This window comes from Monodelphis domestica, chromosome 7, assembly GCF_027887165.1.
Source record: "Monodelphis domestica isolate mMonDom1 chromosome 7, mMonDom1.pri, whole genome shotgun sequence".
Classification (NCBI taxonomy): domain Eukaryota; kingdom Metazoa; phylum Chordata; class Mammalia; order Didelphimorphia; family Didelphidae; genus Monodelphis; species Monodelphis domestica.
In genome coordinates, this window is record NC_077233.1 from 134,491,482 (window position 1) to 134,507,469 (window position 15,988).

Here is a 15,988-nt window from a genome sequence, read left to right on the forward strand (position 1 = left end):
ATTAATATCATTGTTGTGATTTGTTTTCTTGGTAAGTATGGTACAATGGTGGCTCAATTTAATCCAGGCCATTTTTCGATACAATGAATAGATAGAACTGCACCAGTCCTAGAGTCAGAAAAGCTACTCTTCAATTTAAATACAGTTTAAATATGGCCTCAGACATTTAACTACCTATGTGACCTGGGGCAAGCCACTTAATCCTGTTTGTCTCAGTTTCCTAATTTCTAAAATGAGCCGGAGAATGAAATGGCAAACCTTTCTAGAATCTTTGCCAAGAAAACCCCAAAATGGGGTCACAGAGAGTTGAACACAACTAAAAAACAACTGAACCACCACTGCTGCCGCCATTTTGCACCTTCTGGCCCATTCTTGCTACTATACATTCACACACACACACTCGCTACTAGAAAGTATATTCTAATTCCTTAATAGGATCCAAGCCCTCTATGAGCTCTTTGCCAATATTGGTTGGATAGACTCTCATAGTTTAATACCTACATATCATTAAATGGCAAGACATAGTCTGGTAATGAAATCAAGGAGTAATGACAATCACTGTATCAACCCAGGGACTATATTCATCACATTTCAGTTTCTCTACCTTAGTTAAATGGCTGGCAAAATGCATAATTAGGGATACCTGCAAACTGGCCTACTGCAGGAAAACCATTAGGAAGTGAACAGAGGAATGTATCAGGGCACTCTTGGAAACAGTAAAGTGGCAAGAATTAGAAAGTGACCACTCTCATGCTAAAAACATTAAGAGGTTGATTGTCCAAATCTTTATTAAAACAGTGGATTAGACATAAAGACAAAGCAATGGGCCTCACAGACAGCAACTCCGAAACAAATCGGAGACTGTGCATATACACAGTGTGAAACCAAGTCTTGTCATACATTGATCTTTTTACCACATTAAAATAAGGAAAAACTCTACTGGAAATAGCAATTTTTTGTATGTGAGACATTGATATATGTATAATAGCCTCCTCTTTCTCTCAGTTACCCTGGGGTGAGAAGTGTGAGAGTTCATTTTTATAATGTGTATTAAAATTAAAATTAGAATGGAACAAAATGCTATTGAAGTAGTCAGTAATAGTCTCACTCTTGCTGTTACCCTGTGTGGGAAATAGGCTTCTTATAAATATGTTTGCATAAGAACAGCTGGGCCCCACAATTGCCTTCACTTAGATAGTTGTTAGCATTCAGCCTATGAACTGGCATCCTTGCTATCACTAGATGCAGTTGTATAGACATATAAGCCCTACTGTGCAATCTCCCTGTCAGCTATTGATTATCATTTCTCTTCCAGGATTTTAAAACATTTGAAAACCAAGGACCCCATGCAACTAAGACTAGAGCACTTAGAACAAGGATTTTCTGTTTATGTCAATGGAGCTAATTCAGAGCTGAAAACCTCTCCAAGAAAGGCCATTCTTCCAGATTTCCCTAGAAGTGCTTCACATGCAGAAGGGGCACATGGTAAGTTGGGAGTTTATTTTCAAGTTAGGAACCATGTTATCATAACTCATTTTATTGTAGTATAGTATTGTAGTAAACCTTAAAATAGGTTTGCAGAACACATTTTTCACAATGAATCTATTAGGTGATAGGAAAGGAATGGTTTTTTAAAATTTTTCTTATTTTTATTTTTTAATTTTACTCATGATGAAACTGAGACTCAGAGAGAATAAGTGATATCTCCATAATTCCATGGCTATTAAGTGTTGGAACTGGGAACTAAACCCAGGTGTCCCTTAGTCTTTAGGCAGTGTTTTGTCCACTATGCCATCCTACTTTCTTAGAGGTCTAGATAAGATTCCCTGAAATAGATATTTTAGAACAGGCCCTTTTTCCTAGAGGGAAGAGAGGGCTAATAAAAACATGCCAATGAAACAGCTAGAATGACTGATGAATCCATGAGTTCAACCCCTCACATAAAAGGATTCTGCCAATCTTTATCTTTATCAAGTCTATGTGCCATGTGCTATGTGATCATTGTAATTCAAAGGTTTAGACTAATTCATTTGTAAGGTTTCTAGACTTTTCTTTGACTATCTCATAAAACCTCACAGATCCTCCAATCTCTCCCCTCTCCAATTCATCCACCATACAACTGCCAAAATAAATTTTCCCAAAGCATAAATCTATGTCACTCTCTCCCTCAGTAAACTCCATGCCTTAGAGATGGAATGCAAATTCTTATGTCTGGTATTTGAAGCCATTATCAATCTGGATCCAACCTCTCTTTCTAGCCCTTCACATGGCCTACTGATCTGGTCAAATTGACCTTGTTATTTCTCAAACATTTCCATCTCTGAGCCTTTGTACTGACTCAGCCTCATATATACAATGTATTATTTTCTCACTTTTGTCTCTTAAAATCCTTAATTTCCTTTAAAATTCAGCTTAAGTTCTACTTTATACAAAATGTCTCTCTTGATCCCTCCAACTACTAGTAACTTTCTCTACAACATTCCCTTTGATTTATTTTGCATATATTTTGCATAAACCCTTTAATGTATATTTTGTCTTCCCTAATAGAATATAAACTATTTGAAGGCAGGGATTATTTAATTTAATTTTTGTCTTTGTATCCCTAGCACCTAACCTATTGTCTGGCATAAAGTAGGCACTTAATACATGTTCATTGATTTATTTGATTGAGTGATTGACCTTCCTTCCTTAGTTCATTCCAAATTAATACTTAGCTCTGGAAAAATCCTATTTCTTAGACTGAAGTTATATATGTGGCTCAATTTCCCAGAACCAAAACAAGATTGGGACCTAATGATATCAGGGAAACTACACAGAAGCTCATGTCCCACACATCTGTTTTGTGAGAGACTGTTCCACCATTAGTTTATATCCTATGAATAAATCCTTAGGTTGGGTTAGAAATAGGCATGGTTATATTTTTGTCCTTTTAGATTAAGGACTAGAAAAGTGTACTCTTTTAACCAGAGTTCACAGACTCCTAATGGTTTTCCTTCTCCTTAGGATTTTGATAGTCTTGGCCATTCTCTTTCATCTTTCCAAAAGCTCTATCTCTACTCTCTTTTTCTGTAAACATTTAATATGGGGAATTTGGATAAAGATTGTGAATAAGTAAGAATAATAATGAAAAGATCAAGAAATGAAGATAACTAATGAAATTTTAACTTGAAAATTCCTGGAGAGGAAACAGCACAGTCTTTGTATGCATACATAAATTATTTTCAAAGATATGTCATATACTTGAAGAGTCAGAATGGTATAATAAAATGGTGTAGGGGTTACAAATTCTCCTTTTTCTGTAGTCCATTGCAGTGTATTATCCAACTCTTGTCTCTGTCTAGAAGAATCTATAATAGATTTACAAGTCTTTGTGAAAAGAAACTAGTATTTAACTCATGATGGCATAATTGAGTGCCATAAATTTAAAACATACATGAAATTTGGCTTTGAGATCATCAGCATGATGAAAAGAACACTGGAATGAGAATCAGGAGGCTTAGCTTGCAGTCATAGTTCTTCCACTCATGTGGACTTGAGTAAATAAATCATTTATATCTCTGAGCATCAGTTTTCTCAGCTGAAAGTGGGCTTAATACTAATTCTACCTATCACCATAAGATTGTCACAAAGATTAAAAGAGATATACTGTACAATACAAAATACTATACAAAAATACTATATAAAATGCTACACAAAAAATTTTAAGTGATGATGAATGTAAGTTTCCAAAAAGTCCCTGTAAAGAATATTCTAATTATTAAGATGTCTCTCCTTTTTTTTTTTAACTTTAGGGAAAGATGAATGATTTTAATAGCTTAGAATTTTGTTTACTGGTTTTATATTAACCAATGGCATGTGGAACTCTCAAGCCACATACATGCCTACTAAATAGATCTCATTTTTTTTTTCAGATTCTGGAAGAAGACCTTTATTTAGAGAAACAGAAGAAACATTAAGACGTGGTTCACGGACAGCACCTTGCAAAGTTCAGCGCAAAGGATGGCATCAGGTCTGGAAATGTAGGAGACAATCTGTGATGATGCATCAAAAACATTTTCTTTCAAATAGGAAACTTGGCTATTATGAGGGCGTCATTGGTGCAGGATTTTGCTGTGTATTGAAAAAGGCCCATGAGCCCTAAAATGTGATTTGCCTACTTTGTGGAATGATCCTACCCATCCTAGGGGACAGATGAGCTAAAGATCAGAGATGCTCTTCTTTGACTTTTTAAAATATGCCTGTTACATATTTTTCTTTGCTTTAGTCCATGCAACCACACCTTTATCTAAGTTGGAGCTGTAGGAGGAGGTAGCATAAGTGTCGAAGCCTCCAAAGTAAAGCAAAATTCTCTTGTTGATTTAGAACTATTCTTATCTTTCTGAATAGAGTATCTAGAAATAGAATACCATATTTAGAATAACATATAGACAATGTGGTACATTTTCCACAATTTTAGAGTCAGAAACCTGGATTCAAATCCCATTTCTGTCACTTACCTAACACCTGTGGCTTTAGGAAGGTCCTTTTTTACCTCTTTACGGTTTAATGTCTTCATCTGTATTATCTGGAAATAACATGAGGAGACCTGTAAAAGAAAAAAATTAATAAAATTATAAGATAATAAAAGTCCTCAAGAAATAGCTTCTAATAGAACATGAGGCAAGGACTATACTTGATCTTAGCTCAGAATCCCAAGAGGTGATATTTGGAGATAAAAATAGAATACTTATCTTAGAAGGCTATTATGAATAAAAAATTCTATAAGGCTATAAAGTACTATATAAATGTGTACTGTTAGTATTTTTCAGATCCCCAAACTAAAACTCATTATAGTGACACAGTCATAAATTCTAAGTGTAGTAGAGGTTAATCATGTTCTCCTCTAAGCTCGGCTCCTATTTATACCTTCCAATCTACAGCTTTTACTGGGAATCTTGGTATTTTTATGTGAAACTTATGCTTGAAAATCTCATGAAAAGATACAAAGTGGAATAGATACTTGTTCTCCTTTAGGTGAGAAAGTGATCTCAAAGTGAGGGGATAAGGCCAATAAAGAGAAAGTATTGAGACCTTGGAAAATTAATATTTGACTATTCATTTACCTCTCTGATATCTTCTTCTCAGTCTCTTTTTCTGGATCATCATCCTGGACTCATCACCTAACCTCTATGTCCTTTAAGTAAGGTTCCATCTAGGGCCTTTTTCTATTCTTTCTCTACCTTGACGCTTGGTGATCTCATAAGCTCTGATAGGTTCAGTGACCATCTCCATGTGAAGGACTCCCAAATTTATACATCTATTCCCAATTTCTCTTCTGAGCTACAATTTCATACCACCTACTACCTTTGGGACCTCTCCACATAGATGTTACATAAACATCCCAACTCAGCATAACCAAAAGAGAACTAATTATCTTTCCCAGTAAACCCATCAATCTTTCAGAATGCCCTGTTGATGTTTAAATGTTAAACCTTAAAATGTTAAAGGTGCAAGGAACCCTAAAGAACATGTAGTCCAAGCCTGTCATTCTACAGATAAGAAAATGAGATGGAGGTGACCTGCCCAAGAGCAGCAAAATGAAGATTAGAGCCTAGGATTCCTGACAATGAGTTCAGTATGCTTTTCTCACATCTTATTGCCACCCCTTAGGAGTTATCATGAATATGGGAATTTTCCCTAATTTATGGCAATAGAAAGTTGTGCTTATTTCACAGATTTGGGTCCTGATTCAGGCCTTTATTTTCTTTCTCCTAGACTACTGCAATGACCTTCTAATTGGTTCCCCTGCTTCTAATTGGTCTCTGCCCTCTTCAATTCATTCTCCACATGGATGCCAAAGTAATATTCCTAAAATGCACATCTGACCATTTCATTATCCTATGCAAGAATCATCAGGGACTTTCTGTTGCCTCTAGGATAAATAGAAATTCCTTAGTTTGTTATTTAAAACCTTTCAAAATCTGGCTTTTGCCTACCTTTCCAGCTTAATTATGTGTTAATCCTCTTCATGTACTTTATGCTGCAACCAAATTGGTCTATTTGCTGTTCCCCAAATTTGGGATTTAATCTTTTAGCTCTGTGCCATTTACAATACAGGTCATCCCACCACACCTCAGCTTCTTAGAACACTTAGCTTCTTTCAAGGCTCAGCTCATGTATCACCTTCTACAAGAAGCCCCTGCTGAGCAGCCTTGTAAGCATCCTCTTCCTCCTCGGGTTATATATCTGTGTACATACTCTATCCCTACTCCCTGTAGAATGTAAGCTTCTCAAGGGTGTTTATTTTGTCTTTGTGTCCCGAGTGTCTCGTGCCTTCCTTATACACAGTTAGCAGTTACTAAATGCTTGTTGAATGTGTTGGCCTCTTATTTCCCTGCTCTGTGCTGGTCTGATTTCCTCAGGACCTTATAATTAAAACCTAAATGGGTGCCTGAGGGAGAGCAGATAAAACTAATACTTTAAATAGTTTTTACTTTATAGAAACACAAATAAACTCTTTATGGTAGGTCCGTGAATTTCAATCCCTAAAGAATTTGTGTGATAAAAGTATGGACTGTGCGCCTGGTCTCAGCAGACTACAAATGATACTGTGTTACAAACCTAAAAACAGATTTTTTTTTTTTAGCAATTTGGCCATATGTCTTTCACTCTATAATTATGAACTGTATTTGAGCCCTAGGCTGTGACCACAGGTTTATAGCAAAAGACTGAACCTAATTTTAAGAAATTTTCTTTTAAGATCAGTCTTTTGCAGCCTCTTCCCATCTCATTTCCCAACATCTAAATATGGTTCATTTCCTGTTTTCTTGATGCAGACACAAAGATCAAGATGCCTAATCCCAGACAAGATATGGTTAGACTTTGGATCTGTCAGACTCCTAATACTGCAGAGATGTTGTAGCTGGTTATATATGCACTCATGCACTTGACACTTTCTTTGCATCATGTCTGTGTGTTAGAGTCTTCTTGCTGTCAGTTGATTAAGATTTATGGTTGCTATAGCCTTGTAATACTTGGGTGGACAGCAGACTAATAAGCATTGCAGTCATTTACCAAAACTCTGTCAGGTTTGATGAACATCATCAGATGTTAGCCTTAAATTGGTAGTGAAAGAACTAACCTTCCAACAATTTATTGCAGGGTGGGCTTTACTGAAGGTCTCTAAAGAAAGTTCACTCCATTTATTAAGCACTACTTTGCCTTCACTATAATGCCTCTTCAGTTTCCAACAGACTAAACTGTACTGATCATGAACTTTCCAAAGAGGCAATCTCACAAGTTAAATTGAGAAAAAGGTTCTAATCTTTTCCTTTTTATTCATATTCTCAACTTTTAAGATAATTTGTTCTAATCAGTAGGGTTGGTTGTTCTGAGAGTATCAGTCCCATTTTACAGCTGAGGAAACTGAGTCTTAGAGCAGCAATGTCTTTAAAAAAAATGCCTTTTATTATACAATAAGTAGATAACAGAGCAAAACCTAGACCCAGGTCCCTTATTATTTTCAACACATCAAAGTGATCTGTCTTTATTAATGAAGGTTTATGAAGTAGCACATAGAGATCAGGTGTTTATAACTTTCCATAAGACAGGAGGACAGAATGTCAAAAAATTATATTTTTTAAAATCAGAAAAACAGTGTTCTGGGATATAGGACTGTAGATTTTGATTTAGGAGGGACCTCAGACATGCCTGAGTTGAAATCCCTCATTTTACAAATAAAGAAACTGAGGCCAGCAGAAATCAAGAAATTTGCCCGAGATATACAGCTAGTGTTTGAGATAGTATTTATAAACAAGTCCAGTACTTTGTCCAGTAGCAGTTTGATTTTTTCTTACTCATGTGAACTTAGCACCTTCTGTAGCACTGTATTAACTATATTTATTTGTCAATATGTTTATGAGGTACTGCTCCATAAAATGATCTTTAGATACATGTGTTTATTTAATTCCTTGAGGTCAAAGATTTTGTCTTCTATTTCTTTTTTATAATCCCTCCTCCATAATCTCCCGGGCCTTTTACATGGGCAGTTCATTATTTCCACAGGGGCTCTTAATAAATAATCAGACCTTATAGGTTATAGCAATTTTTTATTTTTAAGATAATTTTACATGTGTATTCTCATTTGATTTATGCCTTATAACAACTGCGTGATTGACATAGTCTTAATATTATTATCCCCATCTTGCAGATAAAGAAACTAAGGCTCAGAGAAATTATACGTCTTTCCTGGGGTCACATGATCTTATGTGGTAGAACCTAGAGAAGAACAAAGGCCTCTTACTTCTCATTTATCATACTTTCCTCTATACTTTAACTTCTTCTCATATAATAAAATGATAGATAAAGAACATTAGAGGTCATCTCCTTTAGCCTCCTCATCCTACAGTTGGAGAGACTTAGGCCCAAAGTGGGAAAATCCTGTGTTCTAGGCCAGAAAGATAATTCAGTCGAGAAGTAACACTAGAATTTTGGTCTCCTGAGTGCTTATCCCATGCTCTCTGTACTTGGGTAAGTTACTTCATTTCTTTTATCTGAAATACCTTACAGAGTAATTGTGAGAATCACATGGAACAATGTATGCAAAACAATTTGCAAACTTTAAAGTATTACATAAATTCCAGCTATTATTTTTATTATCAATTAATCAAAGATCTCCTCAAAATGGCCTATTCTCTTTAGTGGATACACTAGTAACTATAAGATCATAGCTTCAAAGGCCAATGTGCTAGAAGCTTTCTCCTAGGCCTCTTCTTATTTTATAGATAGCAGTATTGTTACATTTCTTATAACTAATATTACATGATCAATCTGCCTTCTTTTTGTCTGTATTTGTTATGGATACTTAAAGTATATATAGATACCTTCTCTGGTGCAGATCATAGTTTAATACTTTGCTGCCTTATGCATCTTCTATTCATCTTTCCATTGCTTTTTGAGTTATATATAGATTTGATTTTCCAGAGGTTGTGGTATTCTTATTCACAGGTATCACTTCAGAAGCACTTATAATTAAAACGATGAATTGTTGCAATTGTGAGCAGTTTATAGTCATTGAAAGCATAGCACAGTTTTTCAAATGTCAACTATCTTATTTCTAGCCTGTTGTTATCTTCTGAGCTTAGCTTATTGTCTGTAGTATCTGTTCAAGATCTTTTGAGGGACTCCTATTCAAAGACATCTTGATATAGTTGCATTCATTATCTAGGCAATAGGCATTTATCATCCACTTGGTTTTTCCTGTGTGGATTATTAAATAATGTTCTTTTGAGAAGCCATATATTTGAAAGAATGAATAAATTTTAAGTGTTTACTATATGTCAGCCACTATGATAAGCACTTGAGATATGAATATAAGAAGCAAGACAAACTTTGTTGTCAAGCAGTATACATTGAAGAAGAGAAAATACAAGGAATACACATGGGATGGTGTGATTTGGAAATGGCCAGTTAGTGACATGGAGGCCATGGAGGCCTGGTTCTTCAAAATAGACCCTTATCTTCAAGTTAAGACAGAATTTAACCAAGAGAGACCAAGGTGGTTCTAGGGGCAGTCCATCCTTATAATGAGAGGGAGAGGAGGAAATTGTAGATGATGGAGTTCAGGTTTGGAAATGATCAGGAAGAGAATGCCCTGAAATATTCTAGAGCTTGATACAGTCATTACAAAATCATATATAAATAGAAGCACTTAGACAACTCTACCATGTAGCTGACATCCTGCCACCATTTGGACTTTACCCTAGTATCTCCTCCAGGATAGTAATAAATACCTTTGCTTACTTTTGACAAGTATATATTTTCCTGTTTTAACTTGTCACTTAATATTGATAATTATTGAATAGTTGTATTCATCAATTAATTTTGAATGATCTTACCATATTATGTGGGAAGCACCAATTACATTTTGCTTTGCCAAATCATATCCCTTTTATAATCAACAATGAACCCAGTGGGATCTTGTATTCTCTGTATATTTGTATAGCTTTGAATATGCAATCTACAGTAGAAAATTATTTGAGAAAACTAGCATTTTCCCTACCTATGTTCTCATTAAGAGTATTTGCATAGATCATTCTCACAAAGATTTTATAGATTGGAGATAATCTGCATGTGAGTTAGTAGTTACTGATGTTATAGTATTGATGATTATTTTTCCATTATTTTGGAATCTTCCCTCTTGAAAATCAATCCCTGAGTGCCTAAAAAATTGCATTGTCTCCAATACAAATTTCCTTTCTATATATTTAGGCAAGTTTACTCTTCCCTGACTTCATTTTATTGAATGCCATTTCCTCTCCAAATAACCCATCAAGTATTGAGGTGCTAGCATCTAAATGTGGTAGTTTTATTGTAATGAGTGACAAAAACACATCTCCAAATCTGTGCTAAAGGAATCTGTTCTATTTTGTTTCTACTTGTACTCTTATCGGTTTTATGTCCAAACAATTTCTGAATGATTTGGCTGTGTTAGGTCTAACAGCAAGCTAGTGCAAAATCTGAGATTTGGAAGGGACTTCAAAGACTATGTAGTCTCACCCTTCATATCTAAATCCTTTATCCTTTTGAACTTTTTTTTTTTTGGGAATATGATGCAAGATGTTGTTCTATGCCTAATTTCTTCCTAACTGCTTTCCAGTTTTCCTAGCAATTTTTCCAAATTGTGTTATCCCAAAAGCTTGGATCTTTGGGTTTATCAAAGACTTGATTACTATGGTCATTTAGTTTTGTGTAATCTATTCCATTGATCCACCACTCTATATCATAGCCAGTACCAGATGGTTTTCATGATTAACAAGTTGTAGTATAGTTTGAAATCTGGTTCTGCTAGGCTGCCTTCCTTCACATTTTAAAAAATTGGTTCCCTTGATATTCTCTGCCTTTTGTTCTTCCAAATGAAATCTATTTTTTTCTAGTCCTTTAAAATAAAATAACTTTTCTGAAGTTAATTGATAGTTTTGTTTCCTCACTGGCTATTTTTATTCTTCCAATTTCTTTTACTTGCCTTTTTACTATAGCTAGTATTTGTAATACAATATTGAATAGTAGTGATGTTAACGTCTGCCCTTGCTTCACCCCTGATCTATTGGGAAGGCTTCAAGTTTATCCTCATTATAGATAATACTTGCTCTTGGATTTAGACAGAATCATTTATTATTTTAAGGAAGGCCGCATTGATTCCTGTGTTTTCTAGTGTTTTAAATAGTAATGAATATTGCATTTTGTCAAAAGCTTTTTCTGCATCTATTGGTATGATCATATGATTTGGTTTTTTTGTCATTGATATAGTCAGTTATGCTTATAATTTTCCCAATATTGATCCATCCCTGCTTTCCTGATGTAAATCCCACCTGGTAATAGTATATGATCTTTGTGCTATATTGCTGTAGTCTCCTTGCTAATATTTTATTTTAAATTTTTGCATCAATATTCATTAAGGAAATTGATCCATATTTTTATTTTTCTATTTTTACTTTCCCTAGTTTAGGTTTCAAAACCATATTTATGTCATAAAGGAAAGGACTCCTTCTTTGTCTGTTTTTTTTTTTCATATAGAATTGGGATTAATAGTTCCTTAAATGTTTGATAGAATTCACTTGTAAATCCATATGGTCTTTAAGGTTTTTCCTGAGGGAGCTTATTTATGACTTTTTCAATTTCCCTTTTCAAGATAGGGTTATTTAAATATCCTGTTTCCTCTTCTGATAATTTGGGCAAATTTTATTTTTGTGAATATTCATTCATTTCACTTATATTGTCAGTTGTATTTGTCATATAATTGGGCAAAAAACTAATTGCTTTAATTTCATCTTCATTGGTGGTACATTTCACCCTTTTCATTTTTGTTACTGGAATTTTTTTCTTTTTAAAAATCTAATTAGCTAAAAATGTATCTATTTTATTATTTATTTTTCATAAAACTAGTTCTTAGTTTTAATTAAATTTTTTAAATTTCAATTTTAGTCATCTTTAATTTTCAATATTTCCATTTTGATGTTTAATTGGGCATTTTTTTTTACCATGGAAAAATACTTTTATTTATTTATTTTTTTGGTGGTACAATTCCAGTAAAGTTTATTGATTTAGTTTTTTTTACAGTTATTGAATTATTTTATTTAGGCAATTCAGAACATTATTCCTTGGTTACAAGAATCACATTATTTCCCTCTCTCCCCTCCCCCTCCCCTTCCTGCAGCCCACACACAGTTTCATTGGATATCACATGTGTCCTTGATCAGAACCTATTTCCATGTTCTTGGTGTTTTCATTAGGATGTTCATTTAGAGTCTACCTCCCCAGCCATATCCCCTCGACCCATGTATTCAAGCAGTTGTTTTTCTTCTGTGTTTCTACTCCCTCAGTTTTTCCTCTGAATGTGGATAACGTTTTTTTTCTCATAGATTCCTCCAGCTTGTTCAGAATCACTGCATTACCACTAATGGAGAAGTCCATTATGTTTGATTTATCACAGTGTATCGGTCTTTGTGTACAATGTTCTCCTGGTTCTGCTCCTTTTGCTCTGCATCAATTCCTGGAGGTCATTCCAGTTCCCATGGAATTTCTCCACTTTATTATTTCTTTGAGCACAATAGTATTCCATCACCAACATATACCACTATTTGTTCAGCCATTCCCCATTAATTGGGGATTTTAAATTTGTTCTTTTTCTAGTTTTTTAGTTACATGTCCAATTCACAGATTTGCTCTTTCTTTTATTGATGTCCATATTTAGAGATATAAATTTCCCCCATAATAACTGCTCTGACTGCATCTTACAAGTTTTAGTATGTTGTTTCATTCTTGTCATTCTCTTTAATGAAATTATTGTTTCTGTGATGTGTTCTTTGATCCACCTGTTCCTTCTAAGATTTAAATTAATATCAGTAACTCCAAGTGTTATATTTTATAAGGTTTATTAATAACCAATTGAAGTAGAAAATAAGCTAAAAGAAATAGAAGTTCAAACCTAATTATCTAACAAAAAGTAAACCCACATGAGTAAGTTCTCCAGCTTGCTTCCAACACTGCGATCAAGGAAAAGAGAGAGGCAGGGCTACACAAAACTTATATACTCCCTACATTAGCACATAACATGCAAAGGAACATGGAATGCTGGGAGAGTCCTGGGGAGCAGATTCTAATTATGCATCTTTAAAATTAGATTATTAGTTTCCAATTAATTTTCAGTCTGTGCTTCCATGAACCTTGGTTGAATGTAGTTGTTACTGCATTAAGGTCAGAAAAGGGTGGATTCAATATTTCTGCTTTTCTGTATTTGTTTCTGAGGTTTTTATGCCCTAATATTCAGTCAGTTGGGAAGGTGCCACATATAGCTGAGAAAAAAGTATATTCTTTTTATTTTCCCATTCAATTTTCTTCAGAGGTTTGTCATATCTAAGTTTTCTAAGATTCTATTCATCTCCTAATTTTTTAATTATTTATTTTATGGTTAGACTTATATAGTTCTGATAGGGGATAGTTGAAGTTTCCCACTGGCATAGTTTTATTGTCTATTTTCTCTTCTAATTAATTTACCCTTTCCTTTAAGAATTTTAATACTATCGCATTTGATGCATATTTAGTTTTGATATTTCTTCATTGACTGTGGTACCTTTTAGCAAGATGTGATTTTCATTATCTCTTTTAATGTGATCTATTTTTGCTTTTGCTTTGTCTGAGATCATGGTTGCTACCCTTTGTTCCTTTAATATGGTAGCGGTTAAATCTTGTATGATCCCAATTGTGGTTCCAGGATATTTGAATGATTTCTTTCTGGCTAATTGAAGTATTTTCTGTTTTTCTAAGCTCTCTAGAATTTGTGCATAATATTCCTGAGAGTTTTCTTTTTGGGATCTCTTTAAGGTGGTGATTGGTAGATTCCTTCAATATGACCCTCTAGGATATCAAGTCAATTTTCCATATTTTCATATGGAAATATTTTTAATATTTTCTTGAAATATGATATCTAGGCTCTTTTTTAAATCATGATTTTCAGGTAGTTCAATAATTTTTAAATTATCTCACCTTAATCTATTTTCTAGGTCAGCTGTTTTTTTGATGAAATAGTTCTGTTTCTTAATTTTTTTTCATTCTTTTGACTTGTTTGACTTGACTTTTTAAATTTTTTTTCTTGATGTCTCATGGAATCATTAGCTTCTACTTCCCCAGTTCTACTTTTTAAGCAATTATTTTCTTTAGTGAGCATTTGAACTTCTTTTTCTCTTCAGCCAATTCTGCTTTTTTAAAGAGTTATTTTCATCAGTGAAGTATTGTACCTCTTTTCCATTTGGCCAATTCTGTTTTTTATGATGTTGTTTTCTTTAGGAATTTTTTGCCTCTTTTTCCAAGCTGTTAATTATTTTTTCTTTATTATCTTGCATCACTCTTAGTTTTTACCCAATTTTCCTCCTACCACTCTATTTCACTTTTTACCCCCTTTGAGGCTTTGCTTATAGGTGTTCTGTTTTCAGTGTCTTCTTTTGAATTTGTGTCCTTATCTTCCTTTTCATCCATTTTTATAGTTATGTTCTTTTGTTGTTTGTTCATTTTTCTAGCCTATTTCTTGACTTTGAACTTTATATTAAATATGGCTTTGTGCCTGTTGTGGAAGCAGAGTTGGGTGTAGGAGATAGTCCCAATCATCAAGCTTTTTCATGCTGCTGTTTTCAGAGTTAGTTCTGATTGTTTAGAAGTTTTCATTGCTTCCCAAGGTGGTTTGATCTTGAGATTGGTATATTTACTGCTCTGTTGATCTTTACTCTGGTCCTTACCCAGGAAGGACCCCAATCCCTTGGGATTTCAATGATTACTTCTCTTTATGATCTCTGCTCCCTTGTGACCAAAAGTGCTATTTTTTACCTTGAACTTTGACCTAGGAGTGAGTACAGGCAGTAGAGTTGCCAAATAGCATCAGGTTCTATATTCCATACCAGTACAGAGGGCCCTTGTAATCTCTTTCTGACAAGTTGTCAGATCCCTTTACTATCACTGGCTTGAGTGCTCCCCAAAATGCTATTGCTTCTGTTGCCACCAACTAGTCCTACTACTGGTCTTATATGTATACCTACATAGGTTTCGGGTTAGCCTACACTTCTATATCATAGACACCTCTATATCATTTATCATATATCACCCACACCCCTATATCATTTCTCTTTCCAACCCTCTAACTTATCTTAGGATGAAATAATATCTCACCTTGACCTTTTGTGTGCCTTACCATTCCAGAACTTGATTTGAGATATCATTTTAAAGTTTTTTGGAAGGGAATATTAGGATGACTTATCTCAGTGCTTCTTCTACTCTACCATCTTGCTTCTACCTATTCTGAACATTCTATGATTCTACATTTGAGCTTTATAAACTGGTCATGAGGAGCAGCTAAGTTGTTAAATTCATAGAGATCCAGGTATAGATATGGGAGCTTCTGGGCTCATATATGACCTCAGGCACTTCCTAGTTTAGTGACCCTGGGCAAGTCACTTAGCCTTAATTACATAGCCTTACCACTCTTCTGCTATATTGGTTCCAAGACAAAAGGTAAAGGTTAAAAAAAAAATGGTCATGGTTCATCCAGTAAAAAGGATAAGCCAAGGATAAACACTCTTAAGACAGCTTTGCTCTTTGAGATGGACCTAGTTAGTAGGATTTTATTGTGTGTCTTTGTATTCCATAGTTCAAGTCTTGTTGTGAAAATAGAACTAACTTTATTCAATAGAAGCCTACTAGAATATGGCTACCATGCAAAATATTTGTTCCTGTCCTTTGCCACAATCTGCAGTATGTTAAAAAAATTTTATTGTATTGTTGAAATCTTTTTTTCTATTTTCATTTATAGAAGTCTGTACAAATTAGAACCGAAGCTGGACCTCGACTCTATCTTGACCCCCCTCCTGATTTTGCTGAGGACTTTGAAAGAAATCAGAATGTGGACATCAAACCAAAGGATTTTTCTATTGATTTTTCCCAGGTATGAATCTGCCATGGCATG

The 15,988-nt window shown here is 34.4% G+C and overlaps 1 protein-coding gene across 13 annotated transcripts in view; it reads left to right on the forward strand.

Moving 5' to 3' along the window:
* KATNIP (katanin interacting protein) overlaps positions 1–15,988 on the forward strand; it is a 221,019-nt gene that overhangs the window by 60,563 nt on the left and 144,468 nt on the right. For all 13 annotated transcript variants that reach the window (XM_056805495.1, XM_016424209.2, XM_056805498.1 and 10 more), the window contains 3 exons: positions 1,316–1,485; positions 3,912–4,009; positions 15,836–15,967. In XM_056805495.1, coding sequence (XP_056661473.1) covers positions 1,316–1,485; positions 3,912–4,009; positions 15,836–15,967 — 400 coding nt within the window. The remainder of the gene's footprint in view (positions 1–1,315; positions 1,486–3,911; positions 4,010–15,835; positions 15,968–15,988) is intronic.